We start from the raw sequence: 22,543 nt of genomic DNA on the forward strand, positions 1-22,543 counted from the left end.
TGTCAATCAGAGGCAGCGCTCGAACAGCTGCGCGCAGATTAGTGGCGCTGATTGAGGCACGTGAATCAGTGCAACAGCGTGAGGACAGTGGAGCCTCAGTCTTCTGTGTTTTGTTTTTGTTGTTTGCTGATGAACAATGTTTGACCTGAAGAAGAGGAACAGCCTGACTCTGAACAGCAGTAGAGAGCCGGAGGAGTTCAGACGAGTGGCAGTCAGACGGAAGGTCAAAGGTGCTGAGGTGGACTGTGTCTCACAGACAGGTGAGGCATCATCACATGAAAGTAACAACGTGTTTTTAAGGCTATGATGGGAATTGTGCTTAGGTTAAGTTCGTGGTATATATGTGTCACATTGTTATGGATAAGGGTTTGTTTGAAAACACCATACATTATGTCCAATTATTCCAAGTTTGACGTTGATAATCATAGGGGGCAGACAAATTCAAGCTTGACAGGTTCGAAATATAATACCATTGTGGGGGTCTCTAATACAAATGTCTTATTTAAAACCAAAAAAACAAAAAAGAATCCTAGTAATATAACTAAATGCCACAATCTTACCTATTTGAGTCGTTTTCGGCCATAAGTGCTGATCTATAGACCGATTCAACACGGTTACCAGCCCGATCAGTTGGTGGCTGAGACGGTTTACATCAACCAGGGAGAGAATTTAGTTCACGTAACGTTTTTCATTGTCAATTTAAAGTGAACATCGCTTTGACAGCGTTGAAACTGCTGGACACCCATATTATTGTAAAAATGGGCTTCCAATAGCTCTCATTTTTCGTGGACTGGTGGTAAAGAGAACCAGGGTTTCGAGAGGTGGTTAGTAGTGCCTGATATCAAGGGAAATGTCGTCAGTCTCCCAGCGGCCCAGTCTGTGGCTATGCTCTTTTTGTTTTTTTCGAGTTAATTTTGGGTCCATTAATGATTTGACATTACTTTCTCATCTCTTGTACAGTGTGCTCTACACAATCAATAGATTAGACAAGAAGCACATGAATGGCCAGATCGGTCTACTCATCTCATTAGATTTCAGAATAGGATTAACTTTAGTCCAAGGCGACCTTTATTCAGCCACTCTTCAAACATGCTGGAGCTTAAGTCTGCAACTTTCTTTGGAAGCACTTCCTTTTTTTAAAATCCCTGCTATTTCAACAGCTCGTTTATGAACAACCTTGTCGCGGTGTATATAAACATTTACATGCAGCTAACTGCTTCTGAACAGGGGTAATTACAGTTCCAATGACCCAGGCACCCGCTAAATGTACTCCAGTCTTTTTGTCTGAAAGTAAGAGAGTCTTGGCTTCCTTGCAGACAAGACATCCATTCTCTACCTCGACTGATTGTGTCTCCACATTCAGCAGCATCAGGTCGCGTAGCAGAGTAAGCATCGTCTCCCGGGGCAAAGCTAATGCTAGTAGGTGTATTCTCGCTGAAGTTTTTTTTTTTTTCCAGAAAACACAATTTCAAATTATCCCGGCTTGTAGACCCAGTTGGCACCTGCGCCCTTTTCAGCGGCATAATAGTATCTTCAATATTGTTCTAACATCAGTTGAGTCTACAATTGATTCTCGGTTTGAGTATCTCGCTAGCTCAAGCACAAAGTCACGGCGCTTATTATCCTACAGCGCACCACAGTGGCGCGGTGGTGAAGTGCAGTCATTGTCACGGTCATTCACGGGTGGTTCTGTTGTACAACGTTTGTTGGCGTGTCTCTTTAAAAATTAAAAACTGTATTTGTGATTAAAATAATATTATAAAAATATGTTTTTGGTTATATTGTAAAGACCCCCACAATTTTACTACCTTCATGGGAGCCCAACCCCTCTTTATGTAATTCGAAAGTTCAGATGTTACTATAGACTCTACAGCACACATGGGCAACATAAGGCCCTGGGGCCAGATCCTGCCCATCATCCTGTTTTATCTGGCCCGCGGCATCCTCTGTGTGTTACCTCAGGTCCTGGGTCTTGGTGACGGAATGAGAAACGGCCTCCGATTCGAACTGTGATGTGGTGGAACATATGAAGAAACACTGCAAACACAGACCAAACATTTTGTAATCACACCTTGACATTAATGGCATTTAACTACAGCCTGACATTTGTTTTGAAATAACCAGGGGATTTTTACAGCATTCTTTACTTGACATATAAAGATGGGTTTAATGGTTTTTATTTCCTAACCTTATAATACAGTACAGGGATCTACAGTAAGTCAAAGAAAAGACATTTCTTATTGTGTTTTTTTTAATTCAATTTCTTGCAAAGTGTAAGACTAGAACACCTCATGTCTGTCAATTTAACATAGATAAATGTTTTGTTTTAAAATGTTAAAACAGTGTGTGCTTGCAGGATTTAAAAGGATAATGCTATAACCTCTAACCTAGTCTCTTGCAGGAACATTAATTTAGAATCAACAAAGTATTAGTGCACACATGCTCAGAGTATTTTGAGTATTCCAAAATCTCTTATTTGATTGTTTGTGCATCAGGTTTCAGGGCTGAACAGTGTGGGGAAGATATTGCAATTGTGATATTATTTAAGTTGAGGTTCAGTTCAACCTTCCCTGTGCAATAGACCTAAGATATTATTGAGCATTATAATACAACACCATCATAATATTAACTGTTCTGTATCCTATTGCAAGGACAATAACTATTCTAAGGCTACAACAATGTTTCATTTTAAATAAGTGATACATTTATTCAAACATTCCTATTGGTAATATATTCAGTATCTTCTAATAACCACCCCTTAATGTTACTCACAACTTGAAAAGATAAAGGATTTCTTTTATTTTCTCACTCACTCACTCACTCACTCACTCACCTTTTAGTGAATCTGTAAGAGGAACATTTAAAAATTTAGACAAGAGTTGTCTCTTAGGTGTTAACAGGTTGTGGCAAATGGTAAGGCTCTATGACGAAAAAGCAGAACTGATAAAGCAGAAGTATTATGCTATTGAGAAAGTAAGCTCTGACCCTTTCCTCATGACAAATCTGTAAAGCCAGGAGTAAACTTTACGGCTTGACTTTCTTATATAACACATTTTCTAACACAACTATGGAGTTCTACTGCAGGTAAGAAAACAAGCAGTTGGACATTTTAAAATTGTTATGCATTAAGTGCACATGTTTGTAAGAGGAACAAGTACTGTGGTGCTTGTACTGTGTCTACTGATTTTTCATGAGTCAAGTGGAAAAGTGTTGGGTGACAAAAACATGTATTTAGAACACCTTTCTTATTGCTTCAAACTTGTTTAAATTTGGGAAATATTGTATGTGGTTTTACAAATGTATAATCTGTAGTCAAGCCTTTTTAAAAAAACAAACAAAACTTTAAAACTAGTCAATTGAATATTACATTTTAGTGCAATCAAATTCACATTCAGATGTATAACATTTCATCCAGTGTAACTTCTATAAGTGCATAACAGTAGATGTCTTTTTTACTAGCGAGCAGTGGAGTGTGTGGCACATACAGCTGTGGCTACACTTGTGACAAAGTCTGTGGATCAGAACCAAGGTGTGCAGAAGACAAGAACAAAACTAAAAGTCCAGCTAAAAGATCTCCCTTAAAACCACAAGGTAGGCTGACGTCCAATCAATTGCATTTTCACTGTGTTTGGTCAAACCTGTACATGTACAACAATGTACTGTTACTGCACATTAGCAAACCTCATAACAAATTATGTTCTCTCTTAACAGTACCTCCTAAACCCACCTACAGTCCCACTACAGGACCCCATCACGTTAATGTCGACCAGAGTCCTAACAGATGTTATGGACTTTCTGTTTCCTGTGTCAGTCCAGTACAGGACTACTTGAACTCCCCCAGTCCAGTTCGAGGTGGAGGGAGCTCTGTTTTGAATGGAGTTTTTGCGACACATATCAGCCCTGCCAGACAAGCTCAGGGGTTTCCAAGACTTGCAAGCAGTCCAGTTTTAGGATCTCCGAGCCCAGGCAAAAGAGGCATTCACAGCTGTAGCCCATTTAAGGAGGGAGGACACAGCCCAGCAAGGTTATCCCCAAGGAACCTTAGTCCTCTCGCAGGAAAACTGCGGACCCCCAGTCCTGTTCAGAAGAAAATGGGGAGCTACAACCTTGGCAAGAACTCCAAATCCTTGCTGGGACTGCACAGAATTCCAAGTGGCAAGACGCATGGACAAGAGAAGATGACAGGAAAATCTTTGAGTGTGCCTGACTTGATTATTTACTTGGATGAGAGCAGGTAGAGCTTTTTCATTTGATCTTTTGTCTACACTTCAATGACCTAAATATCTCCTGATAGTATCTGCAGCATTTAGACTGCAGTGGTCTTCTGTCAATTATTTGAATATTTAATCATTATTTCTTTTGATTTCTGCAGATGTTCCACTGAAAAAGTTGAACGTTCTCCACTAAAACCGCTGCAATCATCCAACAGCAGGGGGCCTGCCATCACCATTAAAGCACCAACCAACCAAAGGCTCAATCACAGCACAGCTGAAGACCACCTATCAAGCAATGGCAAAGGATTTTCTCAAGGACAAACTAATGGCATAGTGCAGAGCAAAGAGTGGCCAGTAGTAAATGGGAAGAGCGTGATTGACAAAGTGGAACGAGGCATATTACCAATGGAATGTGGTGCCAAGTTTTCCTGCCAGTGCAGCAGGGCTGCTATGGAAGATGAGAGGATTCACAAGGATCCTATAGGTGAACAAAATGAGGAGGACAAGAAGAGGGAAATGGAGCCAAACTCTGAAGAGAACACAGAGCAGAAATTGTACAAGATAGCCAGGGAACTCCTGCACACAGAAAGAGCTTATGTAGCTCGCCTCTATCTGCTAGACCAGGTCAGTGTGGTGACCTATGGAGGGAGCCACAAATCAGTCAGTGCTCTTTATGCAAAATCTTTTATAAAACTAACAAACATGCCTTTGACTCCCAACATAGGTGTTCTGCTCGCGTTTAACAGAGGAGGCAGGTCGAGGCTCATTTCCTGCTGAGGTGATACGAAATATTTTCTCCAACATTTCCTCCATCTACTCGTTTCACAGCCAGTTCCTGCTGCCTGACCTGGAAACCTGCATCAAGCACTGGTGGGTGCTTTCATCTCGAACACACACACACAACATTTAGGGGAGGGTAACATTTGACCCTCACACATTTGTACTTTCCCACTTTCACCAAGGTGTGAGAGACCAGGCCTGGGTCACGTTCTGCTGCAGCACGCACCGTTCCTGAGGATGTACGCGGACTATGTCAGGAACTTTGACCAGGCCATGGAGCTGGTGAGGACATGGACGGAGCGCTCCTCTACCTTCCGAAACGTCATCCAGGAAATACAGGTAAGATGCATTCACCAGCTTCTACAGCACCACATATTCCTCTGCAGTAGCGTCTGACTGATTTATCAGTTTTCCAATTAAAAATAGGACAATACAAGCCTTTTAGATTCAATGGTGTTTATGTTTGTAGATATGTGCAATATCCAATAAACTGTACTGTGCTCAGAGTCAGGAGGCGTGCGGCAGCTTGACCTTACAACACCACATGCTGGAGCCGGTCCAGAGGGTTCCACGTTACGAAATGCTGTTGAGGGATTATCTGAAGAAACTGCCTAAGGAAAACCCAGATTATGAGCTTGCTCACAGTAGGTGTACTACACTGCACCTCCACTTTGTCTCATAACAAAAATATGCTCATCAATCTCTGAAAGCTCATGTCCGTATGAGACTCTCCCTTTGTGTCCTTCCACAGAGTCTTTGGAGACCATTTCCATGGCAGCCACACACTCAAACAGCGCCATCCACAAAGCTGTAAATTACCATACCACGTTATTTACCATTTATAATTGACATGGTCTGGTATGGATTTCTTTACACACCAACTACTGTCAATGATTGAACTGTTTTAATCTATTCCGACACTTTGTAGTTTTATTAAATGTCTGTAACCGTGTGATTTATCACCCATAAGTGCATTTACATTTGTGAACCATCCTTTTCGGTGTTTCTTTACCATGTCTTTGACTGCAGGAGAACAGGAAGCGGCTGCTGGAAATCTATGAGATGGTTGGAGAGGAGGAAGTGGTCAATCCAACCAATGAGTTCCTCAGGGAAGGTCGTCTGCTCAAGCTTGCTGCCAGGAACGCATCTGCCATGGAGAGACACCTGTTCCTGGTGAGAGCCCTGCTTTACAGAAACTGAAAAGAGTTGTGTTATTACAATAAGCCCCATAACCTGTTTAATTTCTTAAGAGTTATGTTAAACTGGGATTTTAATGACGGCTACATATAAATGGGAAAGCAGTGAATTTTAGTTTCCATTTCCTCCACAGTTCAACAACTTCCTGCTGTGCTGCACTCCGAAGTTCTGCCTAGTTGGGCAACGTTTGACTGTTCGTTGTAGGATTGGAGTGGAATGTATGCAAGTGCAGCAGACCAACAATGAAGACCACCTATATACATTTCAGGTCTCAGGAAAGGAGAAGACTCTTGAGCTGCAGGCCAGGTGTGTGTGAGGAACACATGTAACCAATACAATGCCAACTGCAATGCTTGATTTTTCATTTTTTTTAGAATGTTTGGTCATTATCCCTGGTCTATTTATCATTTAAGTTACATATAAAAAAAACTCCCTGTGTACATGTGTACCTGATTTTCACTTCAAATGTAATATTTTTTTGTTTTTTTTTTTAAAGCTCTGAACAAGACCGAGACGAGTGGATTAAGGTACCAGGGAACTTTTAAGTCCTGCACAATATCTCATGAATTTGTCTTTTTTTTTTCTAAAGCAAGTCTTACCTTTTTACCATTTATCCAGGTGATTCAAGAAGCTGTTGATTTGTTTCAGAAGAAAAATGAAACCTTTAAATTGGCTTCCAAGGAGGTGAATGTGGAAGAATTGGAACCAGTAAGTTTTTTTTTTTTTGGTTTTTTTAAATAAACATTTGGGAAAAAGTGATCATGCAGAGATTGAGTGTATATCTATTTACAACATTAAGAGGCACTATAAAACAAACTGGCTGTGACATGAATATATTTAACAGGCTGAGGAACTCGGTCGTCGAGCCCCGCGCTGGATCAGAGACAACGAGGTGACCGTGTGTATGAAATGTCAGGAGCCTTTTAACGCGCTCACAAGAAGACGACATCACTGCCGTGCCTGTGGCTGCGTGAGTGACAAAACATCGGTCGAAACCATCAGTGGACATAAGGTCAAGACATTTCAACAGTGGTGGTGTCTTTGGTCATTAGGTGGTGTGTTGGAAGTGTTCAGACAACAAAGTGGCTCTGGAGTATGATGGTAACAAGCTGAACAAAGTGTGTAAAGCCTGTTACTCCATCCTGACTGGTCAGAGGGGCGACAAGGCGGAGGTGAGCCAAGTGTTTTCAAAGTTTGACATTTTTAATTTTTACACTACGCAAGAAGAACAAAAGTCTGCACTGGATTAAATCAAATTGTATATATTTAGCAGAGTACTCAGGAAGTCATAAAAGATAGCTTAACAATGATGCATGTCTTTAGTGTCATCTTTTCCTCATGTGTTTTCTCCCAGTCTGAAGCATCTCCAGTGACTGACATTGTAGTGAGTGGTTTCCTACATTATGGTGACAAACCCAAGACCTGGCAGCAAATGTGGTGTGTTATTACAAAGGCTGAGCCTCCAGTTCTTTTCCTGTACAATGTCCCGCAGGTAAGAATGTTTTTGTAAGCCTTAAATCTCCTTTTTATATTTACAAGTTTTGCCAAACTTTGCCAAAATGGTTTCTGTTTGTACTTCACTTATATTTGGGTCAGAATTTGTCTCTAGAGGTTAGACACATGGTGTAAGTCATACACGGATGTTGCCACAACCCGAGTTGTAAACATGCAGAACAGTCAGCATCTGACATCATGCATGCATGCATGTAGGGGGGAAAAAAGGGGAAACTTTTGTGCAATCTACTGCACAAGTACATGCTTAGCATTCAGTTTGTGTAGTGCTATTTCTTAACTTATTTTGATGTCTGAGGGGCTTATAAACCAGACAAATACAGTTTTTTTGTTTCCAAAATAAATGCTGTCTATATCCATCTCATCACATTTTCATTTACATCTCCAGGATGCGAAGCACCTGTTCAGCATACCTCTGGTGGGCTGCAGTGTGGAGGATTCCTGTCAGGAGCTGCATGGTCAGCCGTGTTTCAGGTTAGGTCAGTCTAAAACCACCCACATGTTCACCTGCGACAGTCTGGACCTGAAACAGCGATGGCTGGCTGCTCTGAAAGTTGCTGTAACAGGCAGGATGCCAGCATGCTCACTGACTGCTTCTCAAATCACCACCAATGACTCTAGATGTGGTGTTAATGGTAGCGTCAGTAATGGAAGTGTCTCCATCTGTGCGGATCTAATCTACAATGGCAACAAGGAAACCACTACTGCAGATTGAGGCTCTGTGGAAAAGACGTAAGAACAGATGTAACAAGTTAATTGTTTTTTTTTAAAGATGTTGCTTTGGACCACGTTTTTAAATGAATGGAATCTAGAAGTGAAATTCAGAACTGAGAAAGGATTTCTTCACAAGTGGCTGTGCACTTTATTTTGGAGATGATTTACAGTAAAATAAATAAAGTGAAAGTGTTTTAACATAAATTGGACCTTCAACTACACGGATGTTTACTCTGTGCCAGGATGTCTGGAGCACCCTGTGATGTGGCATGAAAAATATGCTTCAGTTTAATTTCTTACAGTGTACAGTTGGACATATGAGGATTGATTGGGGATTTCAGTGACATACAGGGTCAATGGGATCATTATTGTCTCAGAAAACACATTCAAGTGATCCCATTTCTTCACAGATCATTACAGTAATTGAATATTTACATATCATCATATATTTGCATCTGAACAACACAAAGCAACTTAGTAAAAAGAAACAAAACCACATGGAAAAGAAAATGTGACTTGTTCACAGCATAGAGCATGACCAAAACACCAAACTGAATGTGGTGGCATGATTGTGTAAGAATGAAATTATAAAAACCTTTTCAGATTTATGGTATTTTTACCATTTACCACCAGTGATACAATAATAGTAAGTACAAAGGACTTTCCCCTGAACACAATATTTTTACATGATTTTCTTAACGATACCTGATGTATGAACGCCCTCCGGCAGAATCTGAAAATGTCACACAAAAGGGAGAAACATCTAAAATCTGCATAAATAAGCACAATAATTCATATTAACAGACAAAATAAGAGTGTCATGTGAAAGAGGTTGCTGGTTTTGACAAATGTTCTTCAGAGCTGTTTTTTTTTTTAAAGCTTCCTAGCAAGATATGGATTCACTGGAAATTTACTGTGGTTCAATCTCTGCTCTGATCAACTATGTACCCAGCATCAACTTGTGATCGGTCAAAAGTTACAATACTAGCTGTTAATTGTGAATAGTGTGTGCTGGCTATCCAGCATTTCATGGAAGGCCCACTAAGGTAGTGGCTACATGAACAAAAGGATATGACCACTGTTGGATTTGAAACTATTTGCAAAAATGACACGATCAAAATGTCATTAACATAACTCCAATGTCTTATATTTGTTAAAGGCTTTGAATGTTGCTCCTAATTTAACACCTTTTTATTTAATTGAAAACAAGGCTGCGAGAAGCAGTGAGGGTGAACCAAAACTCTCAGGTTGTGGTTTAAGCTGAACAATGAGCTGAAACTTGCTGTGAGGTTCTGTACAGGGTTGAATGTGGGATTAATACTACAGGTGATCTTTTCACATTGTCGTCCAGTCTTTACATCAAACTTTGATATGTCCTTATTCTAAAAACTATAGAATAGTTTTTAATCCTATTTCTTTGGCTGTACGATGGCCGTCAAATCTGATTTGCGTCTATAAATGAGAAATAACAATTGGACCCTTTGACAACAAATGTTCCGCTTGTGTAACGGCTCACCCTGAAATGCAGGTACAACCATTTCTTGCCTTTTGGACACGATAAGAAAATCTGATTTGGTTTCAGCACAAACAAAATGGGCGATAATCAGTCGTCATGAATAGGCAAAATCCATCAACTAGTCATTTCCCATTCAAAACAGCAGTAGTTACAGACATTGATCTTAAAGACAAACGAGGTTTGACCTGTGGTTCCACACATTCTAAGAATTGAGGCCCTGATTCGGGTGCAGAGACATGAAAACATGAAGTAAATCCAGCACTTGATACTAGGATAGCAACACAGCAGGGAGTTGGACCCCATATCACATACATACGCTGATACGTAACACACAAAGGGAAAAAAAAATATTTACAGAAAGACTGCCACTCTCACACATAATCACCAGTTCACCTGTTTTGTTCACTGAAAATCTCCAAACCACGAACTTCATATGAAGTGAAGTCTGCTCTATCATTTCATTTACGTGTCCCAGTACTTTCAAGTCCACGTTCAGAGTGGCATATTCACCTCAAATGTGAGTTCATCTCCATGGAGCTGTTTGAAGCAGAGCTTAAACTCAAGAAAGCTTACTGTTCTTGTTCTTGTCAACAAAAAGCCAGACAGAGACGTAAAACAAAAATAAGTTATACCAGAGAAGTTTCTGGAGGCTCAAACAGTCCTGAAGACTCTTAAGAAGCCAGTAGTGCAGCATAGGGAGTTGGCTCGAGGCAAATCAACTTCCTTTGTAAGATCAGCAGAGATGACAGAAAGAGAGGACTAGCTGTCTCCTCTTTCAGCTACAGCAGAGCTGCTCCGACACCAGCAGAGTGTCATAGCCATAGATTTCCAACAGGTGGAGCAAGAAGAGCCTGTCCCCATGAGGATCCAGACCCATCGCTCGCACACTTTCCTGTGTCAAGGTGGGATCAGGGCTCCCTGCCACCTCACTCAGTGTCTGGAATATCCGATTGTTTTGCTCCAGGAAAAACCTGGAAAGGTTGGGTTTGAGAAAGCAGGTGAGAAGAGAGTGGTGCATGACTACCGTCAAACTCATTACCAGATGTCACTGTTGTTATTTCAAGTGTTTAATCTGAGTTAAAAATTTAAAAAATCCTACTCACAGAATAAACAGATCCTCTTCACTGGACACACAGTCTCCATTTTCCTCCTGAGAGTACAGCAGAATCTGCCTACTCACAGAAACACACACACACACACACACTTAAAACAGTCTCCTCCAAAAACCTACAGGCCTGAGAGCCCAGTTTGAGTTTTACAGCCAGATATGTCACATAATGTTTTAATGATGGTGGTTCTGTCAGTGGATTTTTGACTTGAGCCATCTTTAATGTGCTTTTCCTGCTCATGCACATGGTAAATTCAGTGCTACCATGCTAATCATTTTTATAATGGACACCAAGTTAGTAAAGTAAGTTTTCATGCTAACATTTTACCACCACAGTTCGTGCAGTGTTCAGCTAAGGCTCTAATATTTGCATATCCAAACATTAAGCTGGGGCTAAACGGTGGTGTAGTGGTTAGCACTCTCGCCTTGCAGCGAGAAGACCCGGGTTCGAGCCCCGGTTGGAACAAGGGCCTTTCTGCATGGAGTTTGCATGTTCTTCCCGTGTGTGCGTGGGTTCTCTCCAGCTTCCTCCCACAGTCCAAAAACATGCAATGTGGGGATTAGGTAAATTGGACACTCTAAATTGACCATAGGAGTGAGAGTGAATGGTTGTTTGTCTCTATCTGTGTGTGGCCCTGCGATGTACTGGCGAACTGTCCAGGGTGTACCCCGCCTATCGCCCGATGTAGCTGAGATTGGCACAGCACCCCCCGCGACCCTCTGGTGGAGGATAAAGCGGTTAGATGATGACTGACTGACAAACATTAAGCTTAAAATCATTTAGCAACAGACGCCGCTGTTATTAATAATCACCGTTCTGCACGATTTTGCACTAGGCAAATAAAGACAAGTTGGTTTAATATGAAAAAATGATTTCCAAGCAGGAGGAAATGGTGCATTTGTTGGGTTCTATTCCTATCTGTAAGAAAACACATGACCTGCAGCAGGAAAGAATGGTAGTGTAATTGAAAATGAACAATTTTCACATGTGAACCAGCACAGCAGCACACTGATGTGTTTCTTTAAGTTTTTGTTTGACAGTGGGTCAAAGTAGGAAAAGCACAGGTGTAAATGTTTGCATTAATGATGGCTGAGTTCCATTTAGCTTCATCAGTTGTGTCGTACATGTCGGTTCACGATCACACTGTCCTGACTTACATGAACTGGACAGAGCTACCGTTAATGTGATCAGTGACACCTGTGCTTTTCCTGCCAACACAGGTCAAAATGGCTGCTGGGAAAAGGGTCTATTGATCTGTGTGGCACAGTGAAACAACGTATATCAATCTCTGAATTACCAGATTTAGGAACAGTCCAACAGCTGATAATTCGAGTGAAGCGTTGTTGTACGCACCTCTGCTCTGTGAGCTTGCGATATTTCTCCCGGTCTGCAGTGCTGAGGCGCAGCAGAGGCTTTAGGCCGTCTCTGTAGGTTTTTACATTCTGATTGTCTACGTACACGTCATAGAGATCTTTCTTCTCCTCAAAGATCTTCTCGGTAGTACCTGTGCAAAAATAAAACAGGATGTGTCAAATTCCTGTTTTTTTTTTTTCTTGAGCTCTTCAAATATTGAGCGCGTTTCCAGCGGCCCACTTACATGCTACATACGAGAGCTCGTTCTCCAGGGCGCTGATGTCAGCCACATTAACATAAAAGAAGGGGCGGAACTCAGGCACAGCGGTGCTGACCCCAGGGATGGAGATGTTTGCCAGGCAACAGCAACAGTACACTGAGAGGGGAGAGCGGGAGGAATTAGAGAAATGATGGGATAAGTGTGGGAGAGAAACAGAGGAAAACAAGACGTGAATGTGTGGGCTTTCTAACATGGATACACCATGAAATATCCTGTGTATATGCTGACATACAAAAGAAACACTATAATCAGCAAAATAGATATTTTTGTGAACAAATTCAAAGGTCCAGTTAATAGATTTATTTGACTAATTTTTTATTTTTCAAATGTCAAGCACCACACAATGCCCAGCCAACATGGACTTACAATACACAAAGCAATGAAAATAAAGTGCATGTAAAGCAAATGCCAAACCCAGATCATTTCAAATATAGGAGGGACCTTTAAAGTGGGATTATTTGCAGAAATGAAATGTAATTCGTACAAGTATTTAGGCAAGAGCCTTTGCTTTACAGTGGCCGTCATATTGCGCTGCCATGTTTCAACAACAACCCAAACAGAAAAACCATGCATTTGAAAGTGAAAGCTTAGTACAAAAAGCATCCTTTCTGGTATGCAGAGGCCACAATAGTTTCCTTAAACACATGCCAAAGAGAGGAGAAGATGGAGGAATCCTGTTTGTTACAGTCAGCTGTCTCACCATTAGATATCACTAATTCTTACGCACTAGACATTTTTATGTTTTTTAATTAAAGGACTGGATCAATACCATTTAGGCTGTGACTGTCCAATATGAAGCCATTAGAAGAGCACGATGATTAAAGCTCCACACTAAAAAAAATGTCACTTTTTCAATTTCTGTACAAATTATATGTTATGCTTAGCAACCTGTGTCTAGGCTTTATACTAAGCAAACAGTCTTCTGGCTCCACCTTCACAATAAAGCATGTACAAAGTCCGTGATGGAGATGGACAGAAAAACAGTTTCAGTTAACCAGAGGCTTGGGTTCGAAAACCTAGCTGTGACAGACAATTATGATATCTGACTCCAGATGTGAAAGAAAGGCAGAACATTTTTGATTTTGATTTTCTTCGCTACTGTGTGGCTTAGATTTGGTTACATTCCCATTGAAAAAATTATAATTGTGACAATGAAAATAAAATTATAATAAAACAGAGCATTTCTTTGTAACTTTAACTGTTAAAAAAGGTCAAAAGGTCATCAGTCGCCTTTAAATGAGCACACACACACACACTTACTTCCCAAAATGTCAAATAATGCCTTCAAACTATTTCAGTTTACATTTCTCACCTCTGTAGCAGACCACACCCACAGGAGGTGGGGAGAAGATGAGGATGCGTCTGCGGAGCAAAGCTAGTTTCCACAGCACCATGATCTGCTCTCCAAAGAAGCGAATGAACTGGGACATACAGCCTGCCGGGTGTGTGATCTGGTCCACAGGTATTCACACGAACACACACACACACACACACACACACACACAAGCACATAATGTTACTGTGTCATATCATGTAAGACACTTAAGCTGAGCACAGCTCTCATTGTTGGAAATCAAAATGGAACATCTCCTTCTACCTTCATCTCAGGGTGCATGTTGTGGTTGATAGCAGCTCCCCAGGCACTGGCTGGACATGCAGTAACAATACCATCTCCACTGGGGGGCAGCAGTGCCCTCTTGTCCTCATAGAAGGCCTCCAGCGGGGAGTAGTGGCCTGGGGAGTGGAGTTGGAGCCTGAAGACACAAATAAAATAACATCCAATGATGTCATGAGAGATAATGACCAAATGTACACACAAAAAATAGGCTTTTTTCCACAGCAGACATTTTGATATGTTTTAGTTCAAATGGTCAAGGTCGCATGCACTCAAATGCACTCGGATACCGGGGTAGCTAAGAGGAACTCAGCCATTCTTAATTTGGATATTTACACTTAACTTTTTACTACAGTGACCGGTACTGCCATAACAAAAAGTCCTCTGGATGGCACTCACACACTAAACAAACAACTAAAGATGCAGTTATAACATTTCAATGTTTGATTTCATGCTTATGCATCAGTCACATTAGTAAAATATCCTGAACGAGAATCCTGTTTGACATAATTTAACAAATTACCAACTTCTCTTAAATATAGAGAATAATGAGCTTTTCTCTGTAAAAAAAATCAGATCTGTTGGGAGCAAGTCCCAAGAGAAGATGGATGTTGGGCTCAAAATAAGAAAAAGAGAGGAGAGGAAATGAAGAAAACAAGAAAACAAGGAAGTTTCTATAAATTCCTTAACATCTTAATCACCTCATGACCAACAGAGACCCCTTTATATAAGAAACAGACAACTGCCGCCAAGTCAGTCAGCAGACAGGGAATCTGGCACAAGCTACATGGGAAGTGATGAGTAACAAGTATGATCACTCTTTCAGAGGCCATAGTGTGGGAACTAAGCAGGATCAGGGAAAGCTGAGAGAAAGGGAGGCCTTGGAAGTGTCACAAAAGAGATACAGAGAGTTACACTTTTTGTAAATGCAAAGCTCTACAATAGACAAAAGGAATGAAGTGCGTGCCATGTTGTGATTAACAGATGTGTCCAGGTGAGCAGATGAAGTGTCTGTGCTTATATCAGCTGACCACACCCTGTAAACACATCCCACAAACCAGCTGCTCTTACCTGACCTGGTGCTCCAGGAAGCTCATATAGCGGTAGAGTAAGGTGTAGGAAGTAGACAGGATTCCTACCGACTTCATCCTCGCCCCCCTCTCCACTGTGCTCTCCACCGCCATGTTGGCAAAGCAGGCAAGGCCAAAGAAGCCGCCTTTCCGGAAGTAGCTGTTGTTGCAGTGGAGAAAAAGAGAGAGAAAGAGACGCAGACACATGAAGGCATGAATCAAGAAGAGCAAAGACCCTGCCAGTTTAGCCTTTTTTTGCCAGGCAACACTGTGTTGTGCTGTACTGCCAGAAGGAAACGACAGGGTTGCATCCCAATACTCCCAATTAGCTTCCTCTATTTGGTTTTATGCACATACACACACACACATGCTTACATAAAGTCTGTGGTGACTCTGTGGGAGCCACTTGCGATGGCTTTGAACTCCACTCCCTCTAGGTCCATGTCTTTCGGCAGACACCACTCCAGCATGTTTCCTATCACACCCACACACACATACACAAAAATGAGACAGCAATAAATGAACACACACACACACCGACAAAGGAACAGGCAGTGAATGTGCATTTGACTCCTTTCATTTCCTTTTTTTCATGACACAATAGCCCTGAAAATCATTACGTGTAAGTTGAGGAGTGACGCAGCTGAGTGGCAGCTGAGCAAATACATTCCGACAGGAGCAGAGATAATGACTCAGCCAGTATGGTTTTCAATCTAATCATTAGCTACAAGTATCAGTTTGTGGAGTTCCTGCAGAAGTGTGTCAGCTTCATGTCTGTATCTTCCACTGAGCCTAAAAGTCAAGTGCAGCTGAACACCCAACACACTCTGTTGTCCATTTGACAGCTGTGACTGACTCTAAGTGTCATGCAGCACTGAAGGTGTTGCTGGTGGTATTCTGTGCCATTACTGCTGGTTAAGAAAATATGTCAAAAAATAATATATTTAGAAAATCTGGATGGATCACTTTGATGTGTGACGCATCATGTGGCTCGAAATGCTTAAGAATGTGTGTAAGAATTAGTGACTTCTAATCGTGAGACTACAGACGTTATTTGGGCTCCCTGTAGAAACATGGTGGCACAAGATGGCTGCCTCCATAAAGTAAGGCCCTTGCCCAAGATACGTTATTCTGAGCCGACGAAAACCAAATAGTTTCCTTTATGAATTACACTTAAACATGCAAACTAATAGTTAATATAGTCAATCAAAGCAACATTCTGTATAATTCTATTCTAAACAAATTCCTGTTCTGGTCTAACAGACTTATAGATGCGACCCATTGTAAGTAATGCACAAATGGTAAATACTTTAAGTGGAGAAATATTTATTTCAAGAAATTAAAAAACTATAACCACATCATCACCTTTATCTCTATCTGATAATATCTATTAACAAGCAGAAAGAGCACACACATCAGTTGTTGCTCCCAAAATGTGTACACACTTTCTGCTTTTTGTCCATTCTGCCAAGCACCAAGGTTAATTTGACCGTGTGTGTGTGACTTAGCACACTTAATGTACCAATGTGTAAAATGATAGTGTCCAGCTCCACCCTGTAGGCTTATCCTGTGAAATCAACTTATCCTTTCTCCACGATCCTCTGTTTCATTACAGTGTGTGACTTGATTTGCTGTCTACTGTTTCACATGGGGGCTCATCCTGTCTTTAAATGCTCCTTGTTAAAAATGCATAGAGCTGCTGTGCATACACCACAAGCTGAATGAGTCCCATCACAAACCTCATCATCCTGTCATTCATGACATGTCTGCTTTGTAGTTACACTGCAATGGATGAAATGCCTTTTAATAATGTCTCTAAACTTATGGCCAGGTCAGGAGAAGCCACACCTGTAGGAGAGGAGTCTGCAGACTTGGATCATTTAGGGCGTCAAACATAAAGATGTATTGATTTTATCAGTCCAGTCTTTTCTCCTCTGTCTTTTATATCATACCATAACATGTACCTTTATTCAAATGATACACATTAATATCATTTGAATTATTACAGTTATGATTATATGCTGTAGATTTGATGACCCACCTGATCTGGTATTGAATGTAACAACAAAAACCGACACAATCTGGTCCTTTTCCTCCCATGTCACCATCCTGTCTTCTAGAGATACATCCCTCGAGCCTAAATCCGACAGATACTGCTCCTTGCCTGGACGCAGCCCTTCATCCGTGCCCACCGGGGTGATGGAGGTCGTGGGCGGGGTGCTGCAGACGTCTGAGCCGGAGACAGACCTGGGACCTCCTGGACTGCTGCTCCACCCAAACACAGGCGTGGAGCATCCTGATGTGGCGCGGCTGTTGGTGGGGCTCGACAGTCGTTCCTTGGCGTGAGCTGCCGCCGGTGCTGTAACGCCGGGCTTCTCCGCGGACGGAACCTCCTCCCAGTCCAGCAGAGGGGCTCGGTCCGACCGCTCCACCATCCTGTCGGCTGTCCCGCCTCGTCAGTCTGGCCGTGGATTGTATATGATGTCTCAGCCGACAGGCACCAGGTCCATCCGTGGATGATAAATCTCGCTCAGAACTGTTCCCGCATTGTTATAAAAACTGTTCCGAACATTTGCAATCAGCATCCAATTTAAGGTTTCGTGGAGCAGCTTTTCACATCTACCTTTAGTCTGGTGAGTGGTCATAAATGTGATGCTGCTCAGAGAAGGCTACTCCTTAGTCTATTCGAGTTGCATTCAAAACAACTCACCAGCCACTGTCGCCGTCCCTTCACTCATAAAAGCTGTGGAACAGTTCAGAACACAGATATGAGGTAGCTTCTTGAACGCGCCCTGCATCATTGAGTCGAAACAGATATTTTTCCCACAAGTCGCACTTTCGAGTAACATATTAACATTTAATAAAGTAGCGTGTTGTTTATATAATCTCAAATTGGATTCATGTATTATATATTGTTGAAAGTCTTTCAAACATATGTTATTGTCGTTATTAAAAAGTTTGATAATTAAACTGGGCTTCCGCTGGAGTGGAAAGCTGCGGCATAAAATCCAAGAGCGTGTTTGTGACGTCATTCAGAGACACGTCAACCACACGGAAGAAGGATTCTGTCCCAACTGCACCTGCGTTTGTCACACAAGGAGCACAGTCCTGACGACATGGGTGAGTATTTTAATAATCGATCGGTGAAATATATAAATATATTTGTTAATCTGAAACATACCTGCGTGTAAAAAGTGAAATACAGGCACTTTTTTCTCCGCTTCGCCGAACGCCCACTGACTGTAGCCAGCCAGCTAGCTGTCGTTACTTGTTTCAGCGACTGCCGTATTTTTCATCAACGGGAGTTTTGGTGTAAATCATTTCACAATAAATCTATGTTCTCTGCTCAGACTACTCGTCTTAATAAAATCCTACTCATTAGAAGCAAGTACACAGTCGGTAGAAATCCACAACTTGTGTTTTTTTTCCCATGTATTTCCCTCATGCTCTGGCTACTTTAGCTAAGCTAAACTCTTCATACTTGCCCAATAGACGATGTAATGAGCATTACTTCTGTTTTATGAAATTTTAAACGATAAATAAATGCACCAGAATACATTATCACAGCTATAAGGTGAAACCTTAGTTAACCAGATCATAGTTCAGATCGATGAAGCAGGGAATAGAAAATTGCATATTAGGTGATAAACGATACATTTTCGATCACTGATCAAAAGCTTCTTTTCTCAATATTGGAACATGTTGTGTTTTGCTCCAGGTGCTTTGTTTAGTATTTTCTCTGGCCTTTTTGGCACCAGAGAGATGAGGATTCTAATCCTTGGTTTGGACGGTGCTGGAAAAACAACCATTCTGTACAGGCTACAGGTTGGAGAGGTGGTCACTACAATACCCAGTACGTACTGCTATGTTCTCGTCTGTTTTCTAATTTCCACCCTTTTCTCACACACTATGTTAGTTTTCGCCGATCTGCATTGTGTAACGTAGTCATTATTTTATTTTCTACCAGATTACAAACAAACAATTATTGTTAACATTTTTCTTTGATGTGACTGGAACAGTCTAGTGGGGAAAACAAGTTTAACTGGCCCTAAATCAACAATTCAGTCACAGCCAAGAGAATTGACTGACATTTTCATTGTTCCTTCTGCAACACTAACGACTGACCAAACAAACTGATCTTTAATAATGTTTAGGCCACCAGAATCAGAAAGTGATTCCTAAATCATGATCAGAGTTGTCTGTGGGCACGATTCACAAACATTACTCAACTAATGTCATTACATGCCACTAGGAGTCAAGTAAAGACTATGCATTTGCTCATTGTTTGCTTTTCGGGGGTGTGGTTTCGATGTCATACCCACTTCCCTATAGATATGTTGTGCCTTTGTTAATTGTCATCAGCATGCTTATTTGCATTTGTGTGGCTTTACCTTTGATCAACATTTTATAAAAGCAGGGTACGTGGAACCAATTCTGTCAAAAACACCTAAAATTAGTTTTAGGGTTTTTTTTCCTGACCATCATCTCCACATTTTTTATCCTGAGATTTACATTAACAAAGAAAACCTGTGTCTGCTTGAATCTGGTTTATGTCCTCTTTCCTCACTGCATGTGGATTTGTTTCCACACAGCAATTGGCTTCAACGTGGAGACAGTCGCGTATAAAAACCTGAAGTTCCAGGTGTGGGATCTGGGAGGACAGACCAGCATCAGGTATGTGGGAGTGGAAATGAATGTATATGTAAGTGGAACGAAGCTCTAATCTGATGGTTGCTCTGTCAGCACCCAGATAACAGATAAATCTTGTTTTTGTGTCTGTGTTTGTCTTTTTGCTGTCTGACCAAAGCTCAGCTGCTCTCTAATGTACCTCCCCCCCTTCTCCTCTCTGATTCACAGGCCCTACTGGAGATGTTATTACTCAAACACAGATGCAGTCATTTATGTCGTCGACAGCAGCGATCGTGATAGAATGGGCATCTCCAAGTCTGAGCTGGTGGCCATGTTGGAGGTAACGGGGACCAATTCTCAGCTGCATCGAGTCAGATGTGAAGATGATATTTAGCCACTGTGTTACTGATTAATTTAGGTCCATTGTGAAATTTCTTTACAACAACTGTGTAGATTCCCAATTTGTCAAACATATCTATACCATCACTTCTTTTACTGCCACAGTGAGGTCACATCAGAGGAAATCTTTACAAATGAATGCTGAATACTTTTGAGTGAGACATCAGAACACATCACAATTAAAGATGACGTTCACCACTTGAAACCAAACACCTGCTGACTTTACTTACTTACTGGTTTCTCAGATGTAATTCCGTGACTGTATCTCTTTCAGGAGGAGGAGCTGAAGAAAGCCATCTTGGTGGTGTTTGCAAACAAACAGGATATGGATCAGGCAATGACGCCCACCGAGGTGGCAAACGCTCTGGGCCTTCCTGCCCTCAAAGACAGAAAGTGGCAGATCTTCAAGACCTCGGCCACAAAGGGCACAGGCCTGGACGAGGCAATGGAATGGTAGGTTTTACTATACGTGCTATTGCAGTTAATACGAATATGTACTTTAGTAATGGGTCTCTATTTTTTTTTTTTTGTTTTTTGGACGCAGTGACCGAAGGAGTACTGATGAAACATTGTTTCACTGTACATTGAATATTTTTAATTCTTGACTGTTCATTCCTATGTAGCACACGTTGTCTGCCCCATTTACTGCTGGGTGTTCAGATCCAAATTTTGCATATTTGTAAATAGTGTTTTGCCTTTTCACATGGAGATTTGGATTGAGCCGTTTTTCTGTCATTAAAGCACACACAAAAAATATAAACAAGCATAGGGACAAGAATTAAGAGCATAAAAACATTCTCCACAAATGTAATCTTGTGGAGAATAAAGCTGTTATGAGCATATAAAGTGGGATTGAGTGCAGATGTGAAAAAAGCTGCTAATTGGGGGGCACATTTTGTGAATCCACCGTCTTAAATTTAGTCATAGTGGCCTTGGGAAGGTTTTAAAGAGAGTTTAATTGGCATCCTTAAACCTGAAGATACAATGAGGCTGCATTCCATTGACTCTTTATCTGTCCCTGCAGGTTGGTGGATTCCCTGAAGAGTCGGCAGTGAATCTCGCCCTCCCTCTCTGTATATATTCCTGACCTTGGACCCATCTACACGACGCCCTGTGACCGACCACAGTCCCTTCCCCCGTGTCTCATTTCCCTTTGGACCATTGATTGCACTCCTTTGCTCTCTTCCTGTCGTTATACCCACCTGAAGTGTTGGCCAATTCCTCCAAATGCCTTCCATGCGCTGAACTGACAAGCAAGGGCTGCAGTAATGCCTGGACTGAATTCACACACACACCAGGTCCAAGTGAAGGTTTTTAGAGCCTTAGGGCTGCAGTGATGGACATTTTTGTATATTTAGGAAATGCAGTCAAATGTCAGTTGATAGTTGAATGCCGTCTGTGGACAAACTGATGATTTTGTGTAACCATTTGTAACTGTGTCAGCAATTAAGTTATTGTAAATGAAGTGAAAAAAGTAAATGAGGCTCTGTAAAACATTTGTTCGCTCATCAGTGTCTGAAAATGTATCTGAAAGCAGGAGTTCTTCACTGGACCTTGCACCATGGAGCCAAAGCTAATAACAGCTAAGTTATGGAGATTTATCAGGAGGCAGAATTCATTAAAGTACAAATACTGGATGTCAACAACTAGAATTTAAAACTAATCAGTGAGTGGTTTTAGCATGCTTCATGACCATGGTTAGTGCAGAAAATAACCCCAGCCTTGAATAACACAGCTAGTAAATAATTAGCTGACCTGGTTAAAATGTTCTAAAAGATCAATTTAAAAAGAATTTGACTTCAAAGTGACCAAAAATGCATTTCCCTATATATGTGTCCTTAAGTCAGGTGTTACTGCAGCATGGGCTGTTTTTATAATTTAGTCAGACAAAAGAAATTACATGGAATTCTACTTTTTGTTAGTTTGTGTCGTTCATGTATTTTCTTTCTTTTTTTTATTCTGTCATGGTTAGTCTTTTTTTTCCTCATTGAATTGAACAGCTTTGGCATATTAGTAATGTAGTTACTGAACACTAACTGTATGCTGAAAATTTTATGGTGACATATTTATAATTGCTTGTACAGTGAAAATGATTCTCAGTAAAGATTGATATTAAGTGATTGTACAACTACTGTGTTGAAACTGTAAGACTACC

At 41.2% G+C, this 22,543-nt stretch overlaps 3 protein-coding genes across 3 annotated transcripts; 2 read left to right on the forward strand and 1 right to left on the reverse strand.

Moving 5' to 3' along the window:
- Positions 1–9: 9 nt before the first annotated feature.
- On the forward strand, positions 10–8,633 carry LOC122766257 (FYVE, RhoGEF and PH domain-containing protein 4-like). Its single transcript, XM_044020968.1, has 16 exons — positions 10–260; positions 3,460–3,591; positions 3,712–4,234; positions 4,373–4,838; positions 4,939–5,084; positions 5,177–5,333; positions 5,500–5,638; positions 5,746–5,804; positions 6,024–6,167; positions 6,325–6,497; positions 6,688–6,718; positions 6,810–6,899; positions 7,036–7,161; positions 7,244–7,363; positions 7,546–7,683; positions 8,092–8,633. The coding sequence occupies exons 1-16, from the start codon at positions 137–139 to the stop codon at positions 8,416–8,418; spliced, it is 2,895 nt and encodes a 964-aa protein (XP_043876903.1). The 5' UTR covers positions 10–136; the 3' UTR covers positions 8,419–8,633.
- LOC122766259 (DENN domain-containing protein 11-like) lies at positions 8,542–18,260 on the reverse strand. Its single transcript, XM_044020970.1, has 9 exons — positions 17,402–18,260; positions 15,736–15,835; positions 15,362–15,520; positions 14,273–14,429; positions 13,988–14,126; positions 12,640–12,771; positions 12,396–12,546; positions 11,037–11,105; positions 8,542–10,904 (listed from the first exon to the last, which is right to left on the reverse strand). The coding sequence occupies exons 1-9, from the start codon at positions 17,793–17,795 to the stop codon at positions 10,709–10,711; spliced, it is 1,497 nt and encodes a 498-aa protein (XP_043876905.1). The 5' UTR covers positions 17,796–18,260; the 3' UTR covers positions 8,542–10,708.
- A 109-nt stretch (positions 18,261–18,369) lies between these two features.
- Positions 18,370–22,516, forward strand: arl1 (ADP-ribosylation factor-like 1). Its single transcript, XM_044020974.1, has 6 exons — positions 18,370–18,480; positions 19,079–19,213; positions 19,953–20,034; positions 20,218–20,329; positions 20,663–20,841; positions 21,413–22,516. The coding sequence occupies exons 1-6, from the start codon at positions 18,477–18,479 to the stop codon at positions 21,441–21,443; spliced, it is 543 nt and encodes a 180-aa protein (XP_043876909.1). The 5' UTR covers positions 18,370–18,476; the 3' UTR covers positions 21,444–22,516.
- Positions 22,517–22,543: the final 27 nt, after the last annotated feature.

The sequence above is a fragment of the Solea senegalensis genome, linkage group LG3 (genome assembly GCF_019176455.1).
Source record: "Solea senegalensis isolate Sse05_10M linkage group LG3, IFAPA_SoseM_1, whole genome shotgun sequence".
In the NCBI taxonomy this organism is placed as follows: Eukaryota; Metazoa; Chordata; class Actinopteri; order Pleuronectiformes; family Soleidae; genus Solea; species Solea senegalensis.